General features: G+C 39.6%; 2 protein-coding genes across 2 annotated transcripts; one reads left to right on the top strand and one right to left on the bottom strand.

The window, feature by feature from the left end:
- Positions 1-812: 812 nt before the first annotated feature.
- LOC133315508 (protein FAR1-RELATED SEQUENCE 6-like) lies at positions 813-3,117 on the top strand. Its single transcript, XM_061517145.1, has 2 exons — positions 813-929; positions 1,083-3,117. The coding sequence occupies exon 2, from the start codon at positions 1,108-1,110 to the stop codon at positions 3,115-3,117; it is 2,010 nt and encodes a 669-aa protein (XP_061373129.1). The 5' UTR covers positions 813-929; positions 1,083-1,107.
- A 4,982-nt stretch (positions 3,118-8,099) lies between these two features.
- LOC133315507 (uncharacterized) lies at positions 8,100-9,205 on the bottom strand. The gene is made up of 2 exons (XM_061517144.1): positions 9,181-9,205; positions 8,100-9,058 (listed from the first exon to the last, which is right to left on the bottom strand). Exons 1-2 carry the CDS (start codon positions 9,203-9,205, stop codon positions 8,100-8,102), a joined length of 984 nt encoding a protein of 327 aa, XP_061373128.1.
- Positions 9,206-22,766: the final 13,561 nt, after the last annotated feature.

The following is a 22,766-nucleotide window of genomic DNA, read 5'->3' as shown; positions in this document are numbered from 1 at the left end:
GATAACTTATATGTAGTAACTACAGAAACATTTTGCTGTTTAAGGGTTCATTACAGATAAATTATCTGCATTGAGCTCAAAACGACATCGTTTTACGGCGAAAATAAGATATTTTTGTAATTTTAATTTATTTCAGAGTTATAATAATCTTTATAATTAATTTTTTTTAATATTTTAACACCAAAACAACGTCATTTTGGGAGTAAATGCAGATAACTTATTTGCAGTAACTGCGGAAATATTTTTCTGTAATCTATCTATATATTACAATATAAAATATGGATTCGCTTTTTTTGCAGTTACTGCACATAAGTTATATGCAGTGAGTCCAATACGACGTTATTTTGGGGCGAAAATCATGGTGTTTTTGTAATTTTAATTTATTTAAGGGTTATAACAGTCTTTATATTTATAATTTTTTAAGATTTCAATACCAAAACGATGTTATTTTGAGAATAAATAAAGGTAATTTATCTGTATTAACTGCATAAATATTTTTTCCATAAAATATAGCATGCGCGAGCGAGTATGGTTAATGGTGTATGATTTTACTTTTTATTTAGGTATTTCGTTAGTTAATCAATTAATTAGTTTTGTTTTCATGGGGTTTCAATTTGTAAAATTTTGAATTTTCATTTATTTTACTTCACAAATTCAAACCTATTAAAATTTCATGAATCACCAATCCTTTTTTTTTTCCCAAACATTCCAAAATATTTCTATATGTATATGCTAATATTTAAAATTTGAGGTTGAAACCCCATACGACGTCGTATGAGCCTCGTCCGCTGTGAGTGAAGTAGGGTTCCAAATTCGAATGGGAGCCCTAAGCATAAGCAAGGTGGAACTGGAAGGAGGTTGAAGAAGAAGAATTGAACTATTGAAGTGAAATCTGCCACTGCCAACTACAAAGTCGCCATCCTAAAGTGGTAAGTTAATAGTGTTTTCTGTTGTTAAATATTATTAAGATTAAACTAAGAAATAGAATAAATGGGTCTTGTTTTTGAATGTGGGGAAAGGAAGAATTTTACGTTTTTAAGTATTTGATTTTGCAATGAGACACAGACCCTCTTGGCTTGTAGGCTTTGAATTGCATTGTTTAGTTGGATGGAGCAAGTTTGTCTCAACAGTGAGCCAGTAGAAGATGAGGATGATGAATTTGAGATTGAAGAAGAAGGGGACTGTGAAAGTGAATTTGTCATTCAAAATGGGATCATTCAAGGACAGAACCCTCTTCCTCCTGCTGTTGGAATGGAATTTGAGACTTATGAGGATGTTTATTACTTCTATAATTGCTATGCTAAGGAACAGGGATTTGGGGTTAGAGTAACTAATACCTGGTACCGCAAGAGTAAGGAACGTTACAGAGCAAAACTTAGCTGCAGCAGTGCAGGCTTCAAGAAAAGAAGTGAAGCAAATCGCCCCAGACCTGAAACCAGAACTGGTTGTCCTGCTATGATCAAGTTCAGATTGATGGACTCCAAAAGGTGGAGAATTATAGAAGTTGAGCTTGACCACAATCACTTGATTAACCCCACCAGTGGAAAGTTTTATAAGTCACATAAGCAAGTTGCTCTTGGGAACAAAAGAACATTGCAATTAGATGGTGCTGAACAAGTTCAGAAAATTAGGATGTTTCAAACTGTGATAGTTGATGCTGAGGCTGATGTAAGTGTCGATGTTGATCAAGGGAAATCCGAAAAAAATCTTTACACCAATCAATTGAAGCTAAGGAAAGGTGATGCTGAAGCGATTCTGAATTTTTGTAGTCACTTGCAATTGGCAGATCCAAACTTCTTCTATGTGGCGGATATCAATGAGAGGGGATGCTTGAGGAATTTGTTCTGGGCCGATGCAAAGTCCAGAGTAGCATACAGTTATTTTAGTGATGTGGTCACAATTGATACTACATGTTTGACAGGTGAATATCAAGTTCCCCTGGTTCTGTTCCTTGGATTAAACCACCATAAACAATGCATTTTGTTTGGTTGTGGATTGCTTGCTGGTGATACCATTGATTCATATACATGGCTTTTCAGGGCATGGCTTACATGTATCTTAGGACGCCCCCCACAAGTTATCATTACCAACCAATGTGGAATCTTGCAAACTGTGGTTGCTGATGTTTTTCCAAGAAGTACACACTGTTTTTGCTTATTTAATATCATGCAAAATATTCCAGAAAAACTGGGAACATCTCCAGAATATGAAGCAATCCATGCAGATCTGAAGAGAGCAGTTTATTCCTCTCTGGGGGCTCAGGAATTTGAAGCAAATTGGGAGGACATGATGAAAAGCAATGAAATTAGAGGCCATAAATGGCTTCAATCATTGTATGAAGATCGGAAACGGTGGGTTCCAGTTTATCTGAAGGAAAATTTCTTGGCAGGCATGTTTCCAATTCAACCAAGTGATGTTGTATCATTTTTCTTTGACGGGTACCTTTATGAACAAACTTCCCTTAAAGAATTTTTGGAAAGATATGATCAGGCTTTACAGACAAAGCGACAACTTGACGCTTTGGCAGATTTGGACTCAAAAACTTCTAGCTTTATGCCAAAGTCAAGGTCTAATTTTGAGTTGCAGGTTTCGAAGTTATACACCAATGAAATATTAAGAATGTTCGAAAGGGAAGTGGAAGGAATGTACTCTTGCTTTAGCACCAGACAGATAAATGTTGATGGGCCATTAATCACATACATTGTGAAGGAACAAGTTGAAATTGAGGGAAATCAGAGAGATACAAGAGATTATGAGGTGTATTACAATGGAGATGAAATGGAGGTCCTTTGCATTTGTGGCTTGTTCAATTTCAGAGGATTCTTGTGTAGGCATGCTTTATTTATCTTAAGCCAAAATGGCATAAAAGAGATACCACCTCAGTACATTCTTTCACGATGGAGAAAAGATATGAAGCGTACCAATGTTTATGATCACAATTGCAGTGGCATTGATGTTAATAGCCCAGTACATAGGTATGACCATTTATACAGACAGATTGTGAAGGTCGTGGAGGAAGGTAAGAAATCCCATGACCATTACAGGACTACAGTACAAGCATTGGAGAACGTATTGAACAAACTTCATCTTGTAAATGTAGAAGATCTCCCAATTTAGTGTACAAGAATGTCATTGTATATTTGAAATCTTTTGCTTGTTCTTGTCTTCCTAATTTGTTTCCCACCAATTTTGGGTTGCTGAAACTTAGAAGTTTGTCGTGAGTCGTGACTAATAATTTTATTGGAGTAAACTTTGAATGGGAAAATGTTAAGACGATAGGATTACCTCTCCATTTGGGTAATCCTACGAATGGCATTACACGGAAAATGTTACGAAACAGGTCTCCAATCATTATAAGTGCAAAACCCGATTTTGTAGTCATATGCTGTACCCGTTTGATTCGAAGTGTATTTCGTGATAACAACATTTAGCATTTCTGTGTGGAAATACTAAAACAGAAGCTGCATTTGAGTAACGGAAAAAATTTAACTAAAGCAATAGTGCAAATCTCAAAAATATTACTAAATCAATTTACAAATCTTATCCACCCAATTATCAGATCAGTTTTTGTCCGCAAAACAATGTAAGACAAACAAAATATTATAATATATTCTAACCGTAGATATTAAAATAATATATAGTATTACGCATTAGTCACCCAACAGATAATAATAATAATAAATGTTCTATAATTCAATCACCAATACTATATTATTGTTTGTAATGTAACTTAATAGACAAAGATTGTTTCTTCCACCACAAATAAAATTGTCTCAAACCCAAAACGACATTATAGAATTAGGGGAAAATTATTATATAAAGACTAATATAATTTTAAAATAAATCAATGTAAAAAAAAAAAAAAAAAAGACATCGTTCGTTAGTTGTTTAATCCTCATAATCCCCAGCATTTTCCAGTAAATAGTTGGCTGCCAATTGCTCATCCCGATCACATGCCAAAAATGCCTCTATGACTAAAGCTATATAAGACCTGATTGTATAAAATCTAATTAAATTTTAATACTATCCAGCATTTGGCATGATATTATATAAGATAGAGAAAGGTTATACTTACAACCTATTTTTATTTACAACCTTTTACAACTATAATCTTAACTGTTGATTTCCGTCAATCAACGGTTATCATTTATTGCGAATTAATAATTAATTAATAAATTTAATTTGGGAAAATAATAATCGTTGATTGACGAAAATCAAGGGTTAAGATTATGGTTGTAAAAGGTTGTAAACAAAAATAGGTTGTAAATATAACCTTCCTCTATAAGATAATATTCTGTATAAGATAATATCATCCAATATTTGGTAATGCACTGTATAATACTATATAGAATAAAAATAAATATTTTTGACAAAAATACCTTTTAATAATGATTTATATAATTCTTCTAAATATATCAGATGATATTAATTTTTATAGAAATCTCTTAATCAGTGTGTCCAAAAAATATATTAATTTTTATAAAAATAAAAATCTACAATATTTTAAAAAATTATATATTGAAAAATTATTTTTTATTCTAATATATTAATATTAAAATAATATATTAATTATTGAGAATTGCATTGGTTAATACATCAATCTCTTATCAGGCCTAATCCTACCCTCCAAGGCGTAATTAAGTTATACATCATTTTAATGTATAAAGGGATCTGTATAAGCTTATACTATACGATGATCACATCAAACAACTAAAAATATTATAACGTATAGTATAAGCTTATACTATCAGGCCTTATACATCACACCAACAGGCTCTTATATTCCTATTGTAAACAGAGTGCTTTGTAACAAGTGTAGTAAGGATAAAATAGTGAAATATTACTGGACGTAACTCATATTGGGTGAACTTTTTGTTTTTTTTTTTTTCTTTCTCTTCTCTCTTTTTTATTTTGCAATTTTGTGTGTGTGATTGTTCTGTTCTAACAATTTTAATTATGGGACTATGATTTGTAAATAGGAATTTAGGTTTTAGTTATTTGGATCTGGTACAGCTTACCCCTTGGTTAGATTAGGACTTTATTTTCCATTCAAGATTAGGATTTCTCAAGCCTAAATTTTGGGTTGTTCAAGTTGCCAATAAGGCATATTAAATGTTTGAGACTCTGGCATTATTATTGAACAGGATTTTGGAAATTTTGAGCATTTTTTTATCAGTTTAAATGCGCCAGTGGTCTAGAGTGATGCATCTGAGGAATGAGGAGCCTGAAGATCGATAACAAATTGAAGATGACAGCTAAATGATGTCTGAATGCAACGTTCTCAAAGAAATCTGGACACAAGTCTGGCCCTTCTCAGGGTTTTGAAATTAAAAAAAAAAAAAAGATTAATCTGATCCTTAAGGTTTTAGTCTGCAAATAGAGAAGTAAAATGGCATTTGTGGTTAAAGAAGAAAGAAGGAATCATAAAGAAACAAAAAAATGCTGAACCATGATGAAAGGTAACTAGTTAAAGAATAAATATTAACATAGCTAGAATGAGGTTGATCAAATTTAAACAAATGGCATAGGGGTTCATCAAATTTAAACAGATTGCATACTGGAAATCAAATGACAAGATCTAATGCTTTCTCACATTGTCAATAAGTAGGCCACAACATATATAACTTCCATTACAATCAAGAAGCGGGAAAAATCTACAAATAGCTCATGACTACTGCAGAATACAAGGCCTTTGAGTTGAAAGAGACAGCCTTATATAATCACTAATGTAGGGAGAAAATTGAGAGCTGAAATCACCGAGGGTATGGAGGTAGCTTGCCAAGAAAGAAGGATGTAATTGCTTATCAATTTCTTATCATTATCAAACTTGATTTTTAATTAATAAAGTATATACCACCATAACTAAATCACTAGCATACAAAGTTATCTCTGAGACATGCAAACCGAACCAATTAAACCATCATTAATTCGTCAATATGTTTCTCATTCAATTAACTTTTCTTCTCATAATATTCAGACAGCACTTTAATTATCACTTTGACGTCAGTTAGAGACCTACTAGGCTCAGTTAGAGACAGCACTTCTCATAATATTGTCAATAACTTTTCTTCTCATATTATTCGATAAAATATTTTCACACAATCCCATATTGACAAATTTTGAGAGAAAACAACTCGAGATGATCAAACTGTTGGAAATCGATAACACACAAATCGAAAATGGAAAAGGAAAAAGAGAGAGAATAGACACAGCGATTTACCCTGGTTCATCCAATTAAGGCTACGTCCAGTTTGTCTGTACTATATTCTCCTCACCGTCACTCGTTACAAGTTACTCGGTTTACAAGAAAAATATAAATAGGATTAAAAAACCCTAACAGCGGTTTACAAGTCACTCGGTTTACCCTGGTTCACCCAATTGCCTTTTTACTGACCCTGATAATTAGGACATTCATCATCATGCAAAGTATGAGCCATACCCAACACAAACCGGCCAGAGGATGTTGTAATAAAAGTTGAAACAACTGTGCAGTCCGTTCTAGGCTCAGTTAGCAGTTAGCACTTAAGCTGGGGGGTTTCTCGATTTTCAACTGTTCCGGCATGCTGAGTGGCGGGTGATCATGAATTGAGTAAAGTAGTTTTGGACAAAAACAAAAACAAAATTGATAGATTTAATTCGACTCGGTCGAGTTTAAAAAAATAATTATTTCCACACTCAAAAATAAACAAAATTGTTTATATATGTCTTGTTCACACTTCAAAATTCATCTACTTATCTGCTCAAAGCCATGCCATCAAATATTATACTAAGATTATTCGCATTCTAGCCTCAATACTTGGTAAAATTAGGATTGACATTGTGACTATATGCATTTCTCATAAAGATGAAAATGTTATATGAATAACTCTTAGCTATAAACAAATAAAACTAATTTCACACACACACACAATTAATAATAACACGTAAAATTATCCAATTGTATGTGTTTTGATAATAGAAAAGAATATACCCTTGCATCCATACAAACTTTAAAATATTTTTTTATTTTTTATACGTGAAAATTATACAGGTAACACTACTCTTAAAATGTAAGTGATGGAAAAATTAACCCGCGAATTGGATAAGAGAATCTTATAGTATAGTCTGCACAGATAGATAAATTTATGTAATTCACCAACAAATCCATCCCACTTACGTACAATGAATGGCAATAGAATTTCGCTGCCAAAAATCCATAATTTGGTTTAAGGTATATATACATGCATTAAATATGCATATGCATAATCGATGTTTAACAGGCAGAAGAAAAACTGTCTAATTTTAGAGAACAGTTAACTAGGTACGTACGTATACAATGTCAAAGTTGAAAATGGCCTAGTAATGGTAAAGAAAGCTCGACCATTAACTCTCGTTTCTAATTATTATCCAAGTAAACTTCCTCAAAATTAGGCTCAACAAACCAGGACCTTGTCTACTTCACTCATATCAGAAGCACACACATATATATATATATAACCCATCCCCAACCCATGCAGTGATCTCTAGATGTCTATCCCAATCCAGCTCAAGATGTCTGTGTCTTTATGCTCACTTTCCACATTATTGCTCTCCTTTTTCATTCTATTCCCCTCTGTTACTTGTTTTGACATCACAAAACTCCTATCCCAATACCCAGAATACAGCACTTTAAGCAACTACATCACACAGACCCAACTCGCCACCGAAATTAACAAAAGGCCAACAATGACCGTCCTTGCTGTTGATAACAAGGAGATGGGCCCTATCTCCGGAAAATCCATGGACGTCATCAAGAAGGTGCTAAGCCTCCACGTCATCCTCGACTACTTCGACGAACAGGAATTACGCAAACTTGGCAACCAGACCATCACCGTCACAACACTCTTCCAATCCAGTGGCCAAGCTCATGGGATGGATGGATTCATGAGGATCACTGTCACCGGCACCGGCTCCGTCACCTTTGTCTCCTCTTCTGATCCAAATGGCAAACCTTCCAATTTGATCAAAGGTGTTGTCTCACAACCCTACGATATCTCAGTCCTTCAAATCAGAAACCTCATCATGCCCCCCTCTCTTCTCGGAAATGCAAAATCTCCTTCCTCCAATGCTCCATTACCTTCTCAGGTCGTCCCCGTAAAGTCTCCGGTTCCTGTTATATCACCTGTACCAATTCCGATCAAGTCACCGGTTCCGGTGGTCTCGCCCGTGCCCGTAATCACACCAGTTCCGGTGAAGTCTCCGGTGCCGGTAGTATCACCCGTACCAGTAATCATACCTGTTCCTGTGAAGTCCCCGGTGCCGGTAGTATCACCGGTGCCGGTAATTACACCAGTCCCGGTGAAGTCTCCGGTGCCGATAGTATCACCAGTGCCCGTAATCACACCAGTTCCGGTTAAGTCTCCGGTTCCAGTAGTATCACCCGTACCAGTAATAACACCAGTTCCAGTGAAGTCTCCGGTGCCGGTAGTATCACCAGTGCCTGTAATCACACCAGTTCCAGTTAAGTCTCCGGTGCCCGTAATATCACCCGTACCAGTAATAACACCGGTTCCAGTGGTATCTCCGGTGCCGGTAGTATCACCAGTGCCTATAATCACACCAGTTCCAGTTAAGTCTCCGGTGCCCGTAATATCACCCGTACCAGTAATAACACCGGTTCCGGTGGTATCTCCGGTGCCGGTAGTATCACCAGTGCCTGTAATCACACCAATTCCAGTTAAGTCTCCAGTGCCAGTAATATCACCCGTGCCAGTAACCACGCCAGTTCCGGTAGTATCTCCGGTGCCCATCATCACACCAGTACCGGTGAAGTCTCCAGTGCCGGTAGTATCACCAGTGCCAGTGACTACACCAGTTCCGGTAGTATCTCCGGTGCCGGTAATATCGCCTGTACCAGTTACAGTGCCTGTATTAGCTCCAGGCGCAAGTGGTGCTGCTGATGGGCCAGGTGCGGATGCGGGTACGGGTGCTGGTGGTGCGGCGGATGTGAGTCCTAAGTCAGGGGTGATCGAGTTTGGAGTGAATAGGGGTTTAACTATTGTTTTTACTTTGTACTCAATGTATGTTTTGTCCACCTCCACTGTCCATGTATTGTAGATTACATAGGATCATATAATAGCACACACACTATATAGCATGTTCGACAATTAACAACATTCTTTTGCAAATGCAAATTTGCAATTCTTCTTTGACAATGCTCACTTGTATGATCCCCATTTTTAGACATTGTTTCCCATTTCCGGGAAGGTTAACACGGCTCACCTACAACTCTGACAGTTAGTTACATGAGAATTTTTCGTTTGTTTCTTTAGTATGCACCCAACAATGTTACCTTAATACATTTCTTTTTTCACGATGATACTTTTTTTTTGCGGAAGGAAAACTTGTACATAGGTGCTGGAAATATTGTTTTTTATTTTTTAAAAAACACCTTTTAAATATTGATAGAAACGTAAAATAGTTCTCACATTTAAAAAAATATAAAAAAATAATTGATCATGAAACTTTTACATCTCATTTGTATTTAATAACTCTAATAAATGGGCCTCAACATTGAGCATATGATCTAACTCAAATCCATTCTAGGTAAGGAGCCCCTATATATAAAAGGGAAATTTTATCCCACATGTATGCCTCATGAAACCTTAGTCTCTTTATTGTTAATATGAACCCATACCACCGCCTTTTGGCTCTATGCCTCTCATCATGCATAATAATCTCATACTAGCCACAGTCATCTCCTCTATAGAAACTGTTAGCCCCAAGACCAACATCAATCTTCAATCAACCAGGACTGAACAATATTAGCATCGTTTATGGGGAGAGAAATGATAAATTTTGATTTCCATCCAACCATGGTGAGCACGTGCAACACTCTGGAGAACTATGAATAATAACGACCTTTGCAACAGCGCATACAAAGCCCAAATCTACAAGGTGGCAACCACTAGGGAATGATGTCATCTCTAACTCTTGTCTTGTTTACCCACCCAGGCTCGCGTGCTACGAACTAGGGAGAAGACCCCATTGGGACCATGATGACTCTGATTCTGCAACACCTTGATAACATGAAAAGGAGAATGGAGGAAAGGCGGGCAGTAAACATGCTGCCTCCCCTACCCAACCACCAAGGCGGCAATGCACAAGGACACCAAACTAGCCATCAACATGGCACCCACCAAGCCACAAACCAACAACAGAGAGATCACTAATTTGCCCCTACCAGTGTAATAAAACCCGGACCGACCCAGGCTGGGTGATCGATTAGAGTCACCATTCGGATTGGGTATGCAGTCATCTCCTATAAACTCGTCTAACCGGTGCGGGTTAGATTAAAAAAATAAAAAAATCACACAAATCACTAAATCCCACAGTCCTGGGTCTTAGCACGGAGGACGGTGTTGAGCAACAAGACTTGTAGTTCAACAATTGCAACGAAATGGAGGGTGTTGGCGTTGGTCTTTTATACAGTTCAAAAGAGAAGGTTTGGTAGATGGAAGAAACACCTAATATAGAAGAAGCCATTTTGTGTTAGAACTCAGGTTCCAAACTTGAGCCCCTTAGGTTTAACGAAGTAACAGTGGAAGAAGAAGATAAGGTCATGCACCTCTTACCTCTATGAGTATAGCTTTATAAACCTCCACCTCACTTTATCAGTGAGTGAGATATTTCAAGTAAGGTCTTTTTTTGGGTAGAAAAGTAGGCTCTTTTCTATCCCTGCATTATAAGCTCTTTACCCAGCTTTTAGGTTTATTAGGAGCAGGCTATATATTAGTTAAATTGTTGAAATACAATATAACCTCCACTAGCACTTGATGTTCAAATTTACTCCTTGTAACACCCCGTTACTGTACCAGTATGTTATTATCAATTATGATATTAAGCGCAGTCACAATCATAGCAATTATTTGAAATTACGGAAAAACTTTTTCTTTTTTTAATATTGTTTGCACTTTTAAAATAACCTTATCAGACAATATATTAACTGTGAACACAACTCAAGACTTATAGCAGAATTATGAATATAGTAGCTTAATACCATACAACTTACATTTGGCGGTTGTCAAGTGGTTCCCATAAACCAACAAAGCTTACAACCCATTCTATCAAGGTTTAACACTAAATGCCTTCACCTTTATATTTAATCTATGAATTTTATACCTCCCTAATGATTCTCATTTTTTACTATGTTATATATTTCTTCATTAGCTTCGCGTGGATTCAAACCACGCTAAATTTGGAGCAACGTAGCTCAAGTTATGAATTTTCTAAGCAAATGGGTGCTGATTCTGCATGGGACCCACGCTGATAGCGCCTGACCCGCGCTGATAGCGCCAGAAAGCAGTGGAACGGTGCCAACAGCGCCATGGATACGATTTTCCACTGATTAGTGGCGCTAATAGTGCCAACTTGGCGCCAAAAGCGCCACAGGTCTGGAGGTAGGCACCAAAACAGGGGAAATTTAACCTACTTGAGTTATACTAATCCAATTTACACAATCTTGGTCTTTTGAAAAGCTAAAAGAAAGATCTACAACTTCCAAGAAGGCCAAGGGGTCTAATTCTATCATATAAGATATGAAAATTGGCCAGCACTTTGTTTATATTTTCAACAATTGCCAATTTTTCAATTATTTACCTAATCAATTATCATTCAATATCCACTTCACTATTTCACATCTCAATGCATTCAATAACTCATTGACCCTTCCATCAATCATACACCTCCATAAAATATTCTTTACAACAACTAATTCTTAAACATAATCCAAGTGGCATGGACATCCCCCATGCTCACCATATCCAAAATGATAAAATGAGGCATATACAATGGGATTTCAAAATACAACTAATAATCAAGAGACTTAGGATTACATATTAACAACAGAAGCATAGTAAATACAATTACATGCAATACCATGTTCATATACTAAGTCCTCTACACAATGAATGTTAACATGTGCATATACAATCCTTCCAAAAATGACATGAATCTCATGCACCAAAATCTATCTCCACCACTAGGTGGGCTTCTTGCCCGAAACTCCAATGCCTGAACCTGAAATGGTGCCACAAAGAGGGGTGAGATATACATATATATCTCAGTAAACTAATGGCACCGAAGGGTCACTCCGCCCAGTGGCTCACTCAATGTACATGCAATGATACATAATGAACAGTATAACAAACAAAATCATATCACAACCGGGCACAATCCAAGAACATCCTCTAAAGGATTCATTCAAGGACCCCATCAAACTTCTCTCGGGACGCTTCTTGGCGTCTCTCCCATGGTTGAGAGACTCCATGGCAAACCCAACTGAAGCTCCCAAGGAGACCTATCCAGCGGAAGTCCCACGTTTGGAGCACCCTAGTGCCGCTCCCAGAGACGACTCTATGGCAAAACCCGACCGGAACTCCCCAAAGGAGCATAAACCGACGAAAGTCCAAACCAACACATCTACTGGCCAGAGATCACAATTACAATAACACACAACATGCCACACGCATGTCCATCAACATGTAAATAATACATAAACATATTATTTACACACATTATCAAAGAGCACACATCCAACCATCACCCCCAACTTGGGCATGGTGGAACACACAAGAGGATTAACCCAAGTTCCAAGAGTTTACCTCAATTCCCCAAGCAATGCTCTTCAACGTAAGCTCCAAGCTTAATCCACTTCTATTTAGTCCGTGAGAGGTAACCTATATTGATCAAATAACAATGATCATCAACAACTTGATCACAAGTCGTAATGATTCTACAACCCACAATAAACCTCATCATTATATCCAACACTATCAAACCATTCCACATACCCAATGGGCACCTTACCACAATTTCTCTTAAATGTGTCTACATAGCCATTAATGACAACATGCAAGGTCCAAGACAAATCCATTGATTCAAATATGTTTAATGTTCCTCTAACCTCCATATTAAATTCCCCAACAACTACATATAAGGTCCATCCACCATTTTAATGACTTCCACCATAAATTTCAACACTTTCCAACCATAAATTTCACTAAGTTAAAATTTACATATCACTGCAATTTTTATTGGTTCAATCATCATCATACATCATTCTAAGCATTTAATTCCAAAGGAGACATACCATTTAATGCTCCTAACTATCACAACTCATCAACACATAACCAAACATTCATCCATTTTAAGATTTCTATGAAAATTGAAAGAGAGTGTAGAAACTTATGACCAATGGTCTTCAAATGATCCTAGGATAGGTTTCCAGCCAATTAATCAAGCCAAGAGAGCTCCAAAGCTATTCATCTACTCAACAAATTCGAAATACACAAGGAGGAAGAACTCTTCACACAATGCACCCCACAAGATACACTCAACATGAAACACACTCACAATCTCAAGGAGAACAAGTTTGTAATTTGTAGTTTCTCCTAAAAATGGCTCTAACTCAAAGTGGAATTTGATAAGCTCAAAATGCCCTAAGAATGGTGGAGGGCTGCATGAGGGAGAAGAAGGGAGGAGAGAGATAGTGTTGATTTTGTGAAACAATCCTCTCTCACATGTGCTTAATCCACTCACTTAAGTGGGAGTGGGTCTCACTTGTCACTTAACTCACTTAAAACATCCATTTTAATTCACTAATTTCACAATCCATAATTTTTATCCAAACTCCACATATTAAACCCTGATGGATATTTTGACCCCAAATCTCAACATTTTCACTAATTAAACCCTCTAACCCTCTTGCATTTAATATCATAGTTAAATATGCGAGGTGTTATGCTCCTCATGGTGAAAATTATCTATATGGAATGATTGTATGAGACATGTTTTTGAACATTTTGAATTTTGAGGTCTTAAATACTTTCATCTGAGAATTTCTTAACAATTATGTACAAACCTTTCATTCCTACATGACTTAGGATCGATCACACTGTAATTTATATTGCTTTCTTGTCCTATTGGTCTCCTGAATATTTTGCCAGAGTGGTTTGTTAGGCTACCTTCTCTGTAGCATATCCTATTGTCTTATTTATTTTTTCTTTTGGAGGCAAAATTTTTCTTTGGGAGAAAGAGGTGGAGAGGAAGTTGTTTGGAGTCTGCTTAGCTCCTTGATCATTTATTATCTAGCGGGTATTATGTACCACAAATAATTAGATTCTCTATGCTATTTGTCTTTTTTTTAGTGAGAACAACTTCTATGTTGAAAGGTAATATGAGTTTTACAATATTGATTCTTATAATGTCTATTGACTTTTGATAGTTAATATCATTGTTAGGAGTCTGACATGGGGAGATCGAAGTTCATGTAAGAAATCTACTAGACTAAGTAAATCAGATATTGTTTTCTTTCTTAATGTTTGTTAGCGTACAAATAAGTGTAAGGTCCAAACCCTACACATTTTTTGCTTGCCTCATTGAAGTTAAGTTGGCATACTATCTTAGATAAATGTACTTTGTAAGAACCCGCACTGTTAATTAAGGTATTTAATTAATAAATTATGAAAAAATAGAAAATGATTCCATAATTGACCATAATAATTATTAAGAGGCTTTAATAATTATGGTAAGTGATTAAGAATGCTGAAAGTCGCTTTTCGAAAGAAAAGTGCAGATACCGGTTCTGCTAGTCGGTATAAATGCGTACCGAAAAAGTATCCCGGAAAATTAATGTAAGTGCATGATAATTACTAGAATAATATGTAGGACTTGTAAAACGAGTTTCAACTCCAAATAATGAGAACTGGTGCTAGAAACCGGTACTGGCTTTGAAAAGCGCCTACCGGAAAGGTGCTCAGAAAATTATAAGGAAAATATGATAATTCTTGTAAAATTGAGTAGGTTAAGAATCCAAAGTTTGGGATTAGAATGATAAGCGTAGCAATTAAAGTTAATATTGTGTGTTTTAATGAGTTTTGGCTATATATACTATGCCTAAGGGCACATTGCCCTAGATACCTAAATTTTGAACGTGGCTTTTCTTGGAGGCTGACCAGAAATAGTGTTCTTAGGCTTCCTTCTCCATTTCTTGATCAAGTAATCACCTTTGATGCTTGTTCTTCCATTTAAACACTTGGTGAGGGTTGGCCTTGGGACTGCATTGTTGGCCTTTTCTGAGTTAGAGAACCTTTGGGAAGGGGTTTGTGGTGCTGTTTCTGAGTAAGGAGGTCAGCTTGAGGGAGTGTTGGAGGCTGACTTTGGGTTGGTGGAGTGAGTGAACCTTGTGCTTCATTTTTGGAGGTCCAAGGAGCCACCTTTGGTGAGGAAGAGCCTTGCTTGTCTTCCATTTTCGCACACCCTGTGTGGTCAGTAGTTGAGGGGCTGTTGGTGAGCTCCAAGAGCATCTCCATCCTCTGTTTTGAGTTGTGGTATGATCACCAACCTTTAACTTGTTTTAAGGCTTAAAAATGGAAGCTTAATGCATATTAAGGTTAAAAGATGATAACTTGTTGTTGGGTAATGCTTAACACACCTAGAAATGCATGTTTAAGTGTTTAAAATCGGTAAAAACCCAACCTTTGAAGGATATCTTCACGAAATGCAGTGTCTGCATTCTGTCGTGAAATATCCGGATATCTGCCCGTGAAATATCCGGATATTGGATATCCGGATATGTGATATCCGGATATGGGGTTTTGGGATATCTGGATATTGGATATCCGGATATGGGAATCTGTATATTCGGATATGGACAGTGAGATATCCGGATATTACATATCCGGATATAGTCCCGAGGAATATCCGGAAATTCTGAGATTTCACAGAACAGTAGCTGTGTTGTGTGTACAACAGGCTATTGGGGGTTTGTGGACCCTAGATTGATGAAGTTGAACTTCTGTAATTAGTGAACTAAGTCAAAATCATGTGATTAAGGGCTTGTGGCTTTGTTAGAAGCTTTAAGACATAAAACATAATGAAAAGGCGTTGTCTTTAATTTGTATGCATGTGGTACATGTTTATTGATTTATATTTAGTCCATATCAGATTGTGATCTGCTGTGATTGGACTTTGAGCTTGTGGCATTGGATAGCTAGCTTAGAGGTAAGCTTTCGTGTCCTCGGTTTAGCCATGTTGTGGTTCCATCATGTCCCATGGGGGTATGGTATATGCATACTGTGTTACATGCTTTTGATGTTTTGGAAATGTTGTTGAGCTATTGTATGTTAGTGCCTTGTTGATATGCATGGAGGTGTTCCACCTATACGGTAAGCCTGAGTATGTAGAACATACAAGAGGGTGAGGCTGTGGGTGAGGTGCAAGCGGTGTTTCTTGTACTACATGTAGGGAATAGACGTATTCCTACATTTCTCTGGCCAGTAGATAGTGATAGACACATATGCCATAGATATCTGTTGCACTACATAGTTTTGGAACTGATAATGATATAAATGCTTTTAGAACTTATATTGCACATGTAAGTGAACTTGGGGTGGAAGATCCTTGAGGACCCCTTGTCTTACTGCGATTTCTTGTTTAGAGATCTCACCCCACATTTGGGGAATGCTTATTTCAGGGTCAGGTAATGTTGAGACCTCCGGCGGCAGGAGGCCAGAGCTGAGTTAGATTGCTGTTCTATTATGCTGCCATGATTGGATGCTGGATATGCATGTTGCTTATATGCTCATAGCTTCAGTTTATGTTTATGGAGTTTTATGTTGAGACTTGTTGTTTACTATGTTTATTTGGTGAGCATGGGGATTATCCATGACACATAATATTGTTATGTCTTGATTATGTCTTGAGTCTTTTGGAGTTGTAATAATGTATCAGGATGTTGTCCGGATTACGAGATGTAATACCGTGATTTAGATACACACTTTATTTATATAGTGAGGTATTTCAGTAGATGTCTTGTTGCAATTTACATACATGCGATATTTTATGAAATTGATTAAGTAATCAAGATGGTAATTGATAATGACGTCATAATTGAAAAGAAAAAGAATATTCTGCATTTTTAATTAAGCACCGCTTAATACGATGTAATGATAATATTCCGAGTATACACGGGGTGTTACATTTTATTGTATCAGAGCAACGGTTCAATGGAAAAGCCTGTATGTATTGCAATGATTAGGATGTTTGGTTGTGTCTGTTTTGTGTGTTTGCTCCGTCGAGTATTATTATGATAATGTATATGTGACCACATTGCGTGGGCCTGATCAACTCATAATTTGTGTAACTTGTGCAGAGTCATGGAAAGACCCGGGAGAAACCGCGAGACTTCGGAGGATCGGCCTGATCCTTTCCTGGCTGCATTGGCTGAGATGCAGGCGGCCCGACAAGCCGACGAGGAGGCCATGAGAATGGCAAACCAGGCCATGTAGGACGCCGTCAGAGAGGAGAACAGGAAGGCCACTGAAGACGTGTTGGAGGCCAACCGTCTGACGAACATAACGATGTTTAGAGTCATGTTGGAGGAGATGAGGAATGGCCCTATTGTTGGTCATGTTCCTCCGCCACCACCTCCACCGCCACCACCATCACCTCCACCCAGTCTGCAGGATGACTCTCAGAGTCAGATGGGAGATGGCAGTCACCTTACGGGGGCCATGCAGACCGTCCCTGTTTTTGTTGAGGATCGTGATGAGATCGATCGTCGGCTGAATGCTTTCCGTAAGCATAAGCCACCTGCCTTTGATGGATCCTTTGATCCTGTTGCTACAGCGCGTTGGCTACAGGCGTTGGACAAGATATTTCGGGTCATGCAGTGCACAGATCCGCAGAAGTTGATGTTCGCTACTTACATGCTGGAGGGCGATGCCCATGAGTGGTGGACAAACCTTTCTCATATCTACGAGATGCAGGGTCATGTGATGACGTGGCCTATGTTCGAGGATTTATTCTTGGGTCAGTACTTTCCATATGACGCTCAGGAGAGGCAGCAGGGAGAGTTTGACAGATTGGTTCAGGGCTCGTTGTCTATGGACGAGTACCTGGCTAAGTTCAACCAGTTGGTGAAGTTTGCACACTTCAGGATGGCAAGGCCTACTCCTACATTTCTGGATGCTAAGTTCCGCAGGGGACTTAGTGAGGATATTGCTGGTTACCTAGCTGGTTCTGCTTCTAGAGATTTTGGGACACTGGTTCAGCAAAGATTACTACAGCTCGAGTAAGGCCAAGAAGGCCAAGGTTGCTGAGGCGACGAAGGTTGCAGCTGGTAATTCCACTTCTTGGCGAGACAGGAAGTTTGGGAACAAGGGCAAGGGTAAACAGTTGGCAGCTCGGCAGGCGCCGAGTCAGTTCAAGAGGACTTCTGCTCAGGGGAGTGCAGCGAGACCTCCTGCTCCCAGGTGTTCGGGATGCGGGAAGACTCATTTTGGGCCTTGCTCTACCGGCCAGTTGATTTGCTTTAAGTGTGGCAAGGAGGGCCACTTCTCCAGAGACTGTCCGTCGGCGACGGCGAGGGCTACTGCAGTGCAGGCAGTGCCACTTCAGATGGTTTCCCTCCCACATACTTCGGCACCGGCAGTGCCACCATCTTCTGGGAGAGTTTATACTCTGGATCGTCAGCAGTCGGATCGAGCTCCGAACCTTGTTAGAGGTACTGTTACGATTGGAACATCAGCTGTTGATGTTTTGTTTGACTCTGGGGCTACACATTCTTTTGTTGCTACCCCGATTGCTGTGGGGCTTGAGTTGCCCATGTCTGTGCTTTCTCCACCGCTGCGGGTGACCACCGCCACCGGAGAAAGATGTGATGCTACCACTGTTCATCGCGATGTGGCGTTTCAATGGGATGGCCGTGAGTTCTCGGTAGATCTAATAGGATTGCCGATGGCCAACTTGGAGGTTATTCTGGGCATGGATTGGCTGTCCAGAAATTGTGTGATGATTGACTGTTGTTCCAAGCGTGTAGTGTTGTCTCCGTGTGATTCCACAGCCAGTTCCTCGCCGTACATTTCGTTGCTGCAGGCTAGGAGAGCCTTGAGAGCAGGGGCATTTGGTTATGTCGTGTTGGGAGGTTTGGTGAGTGGTACACAGGAGGATATCACTGGCATTCATGTGGTGAGGGAATTCCTCTAGGTGTTTCCTGAGGAGATTCCTGAGTTTCCGCCACATAGGGAGATAGAGTTCTCCATAGATCTGTTGCCTGGTGTGGGGCCGATTTCTTTAGCTCCATACCGGATGTCGCCACCGGAGTTGGCAGAGCTGAAAAAGCATATTGAAGATCTTTAAGCGAAAGATTTCATTAGACCGAGTGTGTCTCCTTGGGGAGCATCGGTTATCTTTGTGAAGAAGAAGGACGAGACAATGCGATTGTGCACCGACTACAAGTAGTTGAACAATGTGACAATCAAGAACAAGTATCCTCTTCCTCGGATTGATGATCTGTTGGATTAGCTCAGGGGTGCTTGCGTGTATTCCAAGATTGATCTCCGGTCCGGATACCATCAGATTCGGGTGAAGCCGGAGGATGTTCCGAAGACCGCATTTCGCTCGAGATACGGTCATTTTGAGTACTTGGTGATTCCATTCGGTCTCACCAATGCACCAGCTGTGTTCATGAATTACATGAACCGGATTTTCCAGCCGTACCTGGATCAGTTTGTGATCGTCTTCATTGACGACATTTTGATTTACTCCAAGACGGAGGAAGAGCATGTGGAGCATTTGAGAACTTCTGCAAGTGCTGAAGGAGAAGAAGCTGTATGCGAAGCCTTCCAAATGTGAGTTTTGGCTCAAGTCTATGAAGTTCCTTGGGCATGTTATTTTTGCTGAGGGAGTTGCAGTGGATCCGAACAAGATTAAGGCCGTGCTGGATTGGGAGAGACCCAAGACAGTTACGGAAGTGAGGAGCTTTCTGGGTTTGCCAGGTTACTATCAGAGGTTCATCAAGGGATTCTCCACCATGGTTTTGCCATTGACTCGCCTTACTCGGAAGGAGACTCCATTTGTGTGGACTCACGAGTGTGAGGTCTGTTTTCAGGAGTTGAAGGAGAGACTGACTACTGCACCTGTGTTGGTCCTTCCTGATCCTGCGCTTGAGATTGAGCTTTACACCGACACCTCCGGAAAGGGGCTAGGTTGTGAGCTGATGCAGTTGGACAAAGTGATTGCCTATGCTTCGAGGCAGTTGAAACCTCATGAGGAGAACTACCCTACTCATGACTTGGAGTTGACTGCTATTGTGTTTGCTTTCAAGATTTGGAGGCATTATCTTTTTGGTTTGAGGTTTATGGTGTTCAGTGACCACAAGAGTTTGAAGTACATGTTTGACCAGAAGGAGTTGAACATGAGGCAGAGGAGATGGATGGAGTTCATAAAGGACTACGACTTCGAGCTAAGGTATCATCATGGCAAGGCCAATGTGGTAGTTGATGTTTTGAGTCAGAAATCCAGTAGCTCATCCAGTTTGTTACTTGGTAACTTTGATGTGGTTGAGAAGTTCTGAAACTTGGCAGTGACCGCTCCGTGTGAGAGTGTACTTCTCGAGTTGGAAGCAGCAGATGTTGTGAATGAACTGTTAGAAAAGATCAAAGAGGCACAAGTTCAGAGAGAGTGTCTGGATTATGTGAAGAACCAAGACGGTGTGTCTTGGAATGATGATGGATTGCTTTTGTTTCAGCAGAGGATTGTAGTTCCTCGAGGTCCGTTGACAGAGGAGGTTATGGCAGAAGGCCATAAGGGTCAGTTTTCTATCCACCCTTGTGCTACTAAGATGTATCAAGACTTGAAGAAGAACTTCTGGTGGCCGGGCATGAAGAAAGATGTTGCTATCTTTGTGTCCAAGTGTTTGGTTTGCCAGAAGGTGAAGATTGAACATCAGAGACCGTCTGGTGAACTTCAACCTCTTGAAGTACCACAGTGGAAGTGGGAAGGTATTTCCATGGACTTCGTGGTGGGATTGCCGAAGACTCAGGCGGGTTGTCACTCTATTTGGGTCATTGTGGACAGACTGACGAAGTCTGCCCATTTTCTTCCAGTGAAAGTAAGCTTCACTACATAGCAGTTGGCCAAGCTTTATGTCCGCGAGATTGTGAGGCTTCCCGGAGTGCCCGAGAGTATAATTATTGATAGGGACCCGAAGTTCACATCTCGGTTCTGGGAGGCGCTGCAGGAGGCTTTTGGTACGCAGTTGAGATTGAGTATCACCTATCACCCTCAGACTGATGGACAGACTGAGAGGACCATCCAGACCTTGGAGGACATGTTGCGAGCTTGCACGTTGGAGCAGGGCTCGGCATGGGATAGGTACCTTCCGTTGGTTGAGTTTTCTTACAACAACAGCTTTCATGCTAGCCTGGGCATGGCGCCCTACGAAGCACTGTATGGTAGGAGGTGTCGGACTCCTACTTGTTGATCTGAGGTTGGAGACAAGGAGCTTTTTGGCTTGGACTTTGTCCAAGATACCACCTTGCAGATCCAGATAATCCGTGAAAAGTTGAAGCAGGCGCAGAATCGCCAGAAGAGCTACTATGATGTCAAGCATCGTCCGCTGGAGTTCAGTGAGGGTGAGCACGTGTTTGTGAGACTTTCACCTGTCACCGGTGTTGGTCGGGCACTCGGAGTGAGGAAGCTGAGCCTGCGATATATTGGGCCATACCAGATCCTTGGTAGAGTAGGACCTGTTGCCTACCGGCTTGCCTTGCCTCCGAACTTGGCTAACATCCATGACGTGTTTCACGTGTCTCAGCTTCGGAAGTACATAGCAGATCCTTCGCACGTGGTGCAACCAGATGATGTGGAGGTTTGGGAGAACCTGAAGACTCCCGTCGGACCACTCAGAATTCTCGATCGTGGCGAGAAGCAGCTGAGGAGCAAGATCATTCCAATGGTCAAGGTGCGGTGGATCGGAAGAACTCCTGAGGAGTGTACTTGGGAGCGTGAGGATGAGCTTCTCCGGCAGTACCCCTAGTTTCGACCACGTATGTTTCTGATTTTGAGGTCAAAATCCTAAAAAGGTGGGGTGAATGTAAGAACCCGCACCGTTAATTAAAGTATTTAATTAATAAATTATGAGAAAATAGGAAATAATTCTATAATTGACCCTAATAATTATTAAGAGTCTTTAATAATTATGGTAAGTGATTAAGAATGTTGAAAGTCGCTTTTCGGATGAAAAGTGCAAATACCGGTTCTGCTAGTCGGTATAAATACGTACCGAAAAAGTATCCCGGAAAATTAATGTAAGTGCATGATAATTACTAGAATAATATGTAGGACTTGTAAAACTAGTTTCAAGTCCAAATAATGAGAACTGGTGCTAGAAACCAGTACTGGCTTTGAAAAGCGCCTACCGGAAAGGTGCTCAGAAAATTATAAGAAAAATATGATAATTCTTGTAAAATTGAGTAGGTTAAGAATCCAAAGTTTGGGATTAGAATGCTAAGCGTAGCAATTAAAGTTAATACCGTGTGTTTTAATGAGTTTTGGCTATATATACTATGCCTAAGGGCACATTGCCCTAGATACCTAAATTTTGAACGTGGCTTTTCTTGGAGGCTGACCAGAAATAGTGTTCTTAGGCTTCCTTCTCCATTTCTTGATCAAGCAATCACCTTTGATGCTTGTTCTTCCATTTAAACACTTGGTGAGGGTGAGGGTTGGCCTTGGGACTGCATTGTTGGCCTTTTTCTGAGTTAGAGAACCTTTGGGAAGGGGTTTGTGGTGTTGTTTCTGAGTAAGGAGGTCAGCTTGAGGGAGTGTTGGAGGCTGACTTTGGGTTGGTGGAGTGAGTGAACCTTGTGCTTCATTTTTGGAGGTCCAAGGAGCCACCTTTGGTGAGGAAGAGCCTTGCTTGTCTTCCATTTTCGCACACCCTGTGTGGTCAGTAGTTGAGGGGC

Source organism: Gastrolobium bilobum, unplaced genomic scaffold, assembly GCF_033153095.1.
Source record: "Gastrolobium bilobum isolate Gb01-03AN ecotype WA unplaced genomic scaffold, APGP_CSIRO_Gbil_v1 utg2933, whole genome shotgun sequence".
Classification (NCBI taxonomy): Eukaryota; Viridiplantae; Streptophyta; class Magnoliopsida; order Fabales; family Fabaceae; genus Gastrolobium; species Gastrolobium bilobum.
This window is presented reverse-complemented; position numbering and strand designations above follow the sequence as displayed.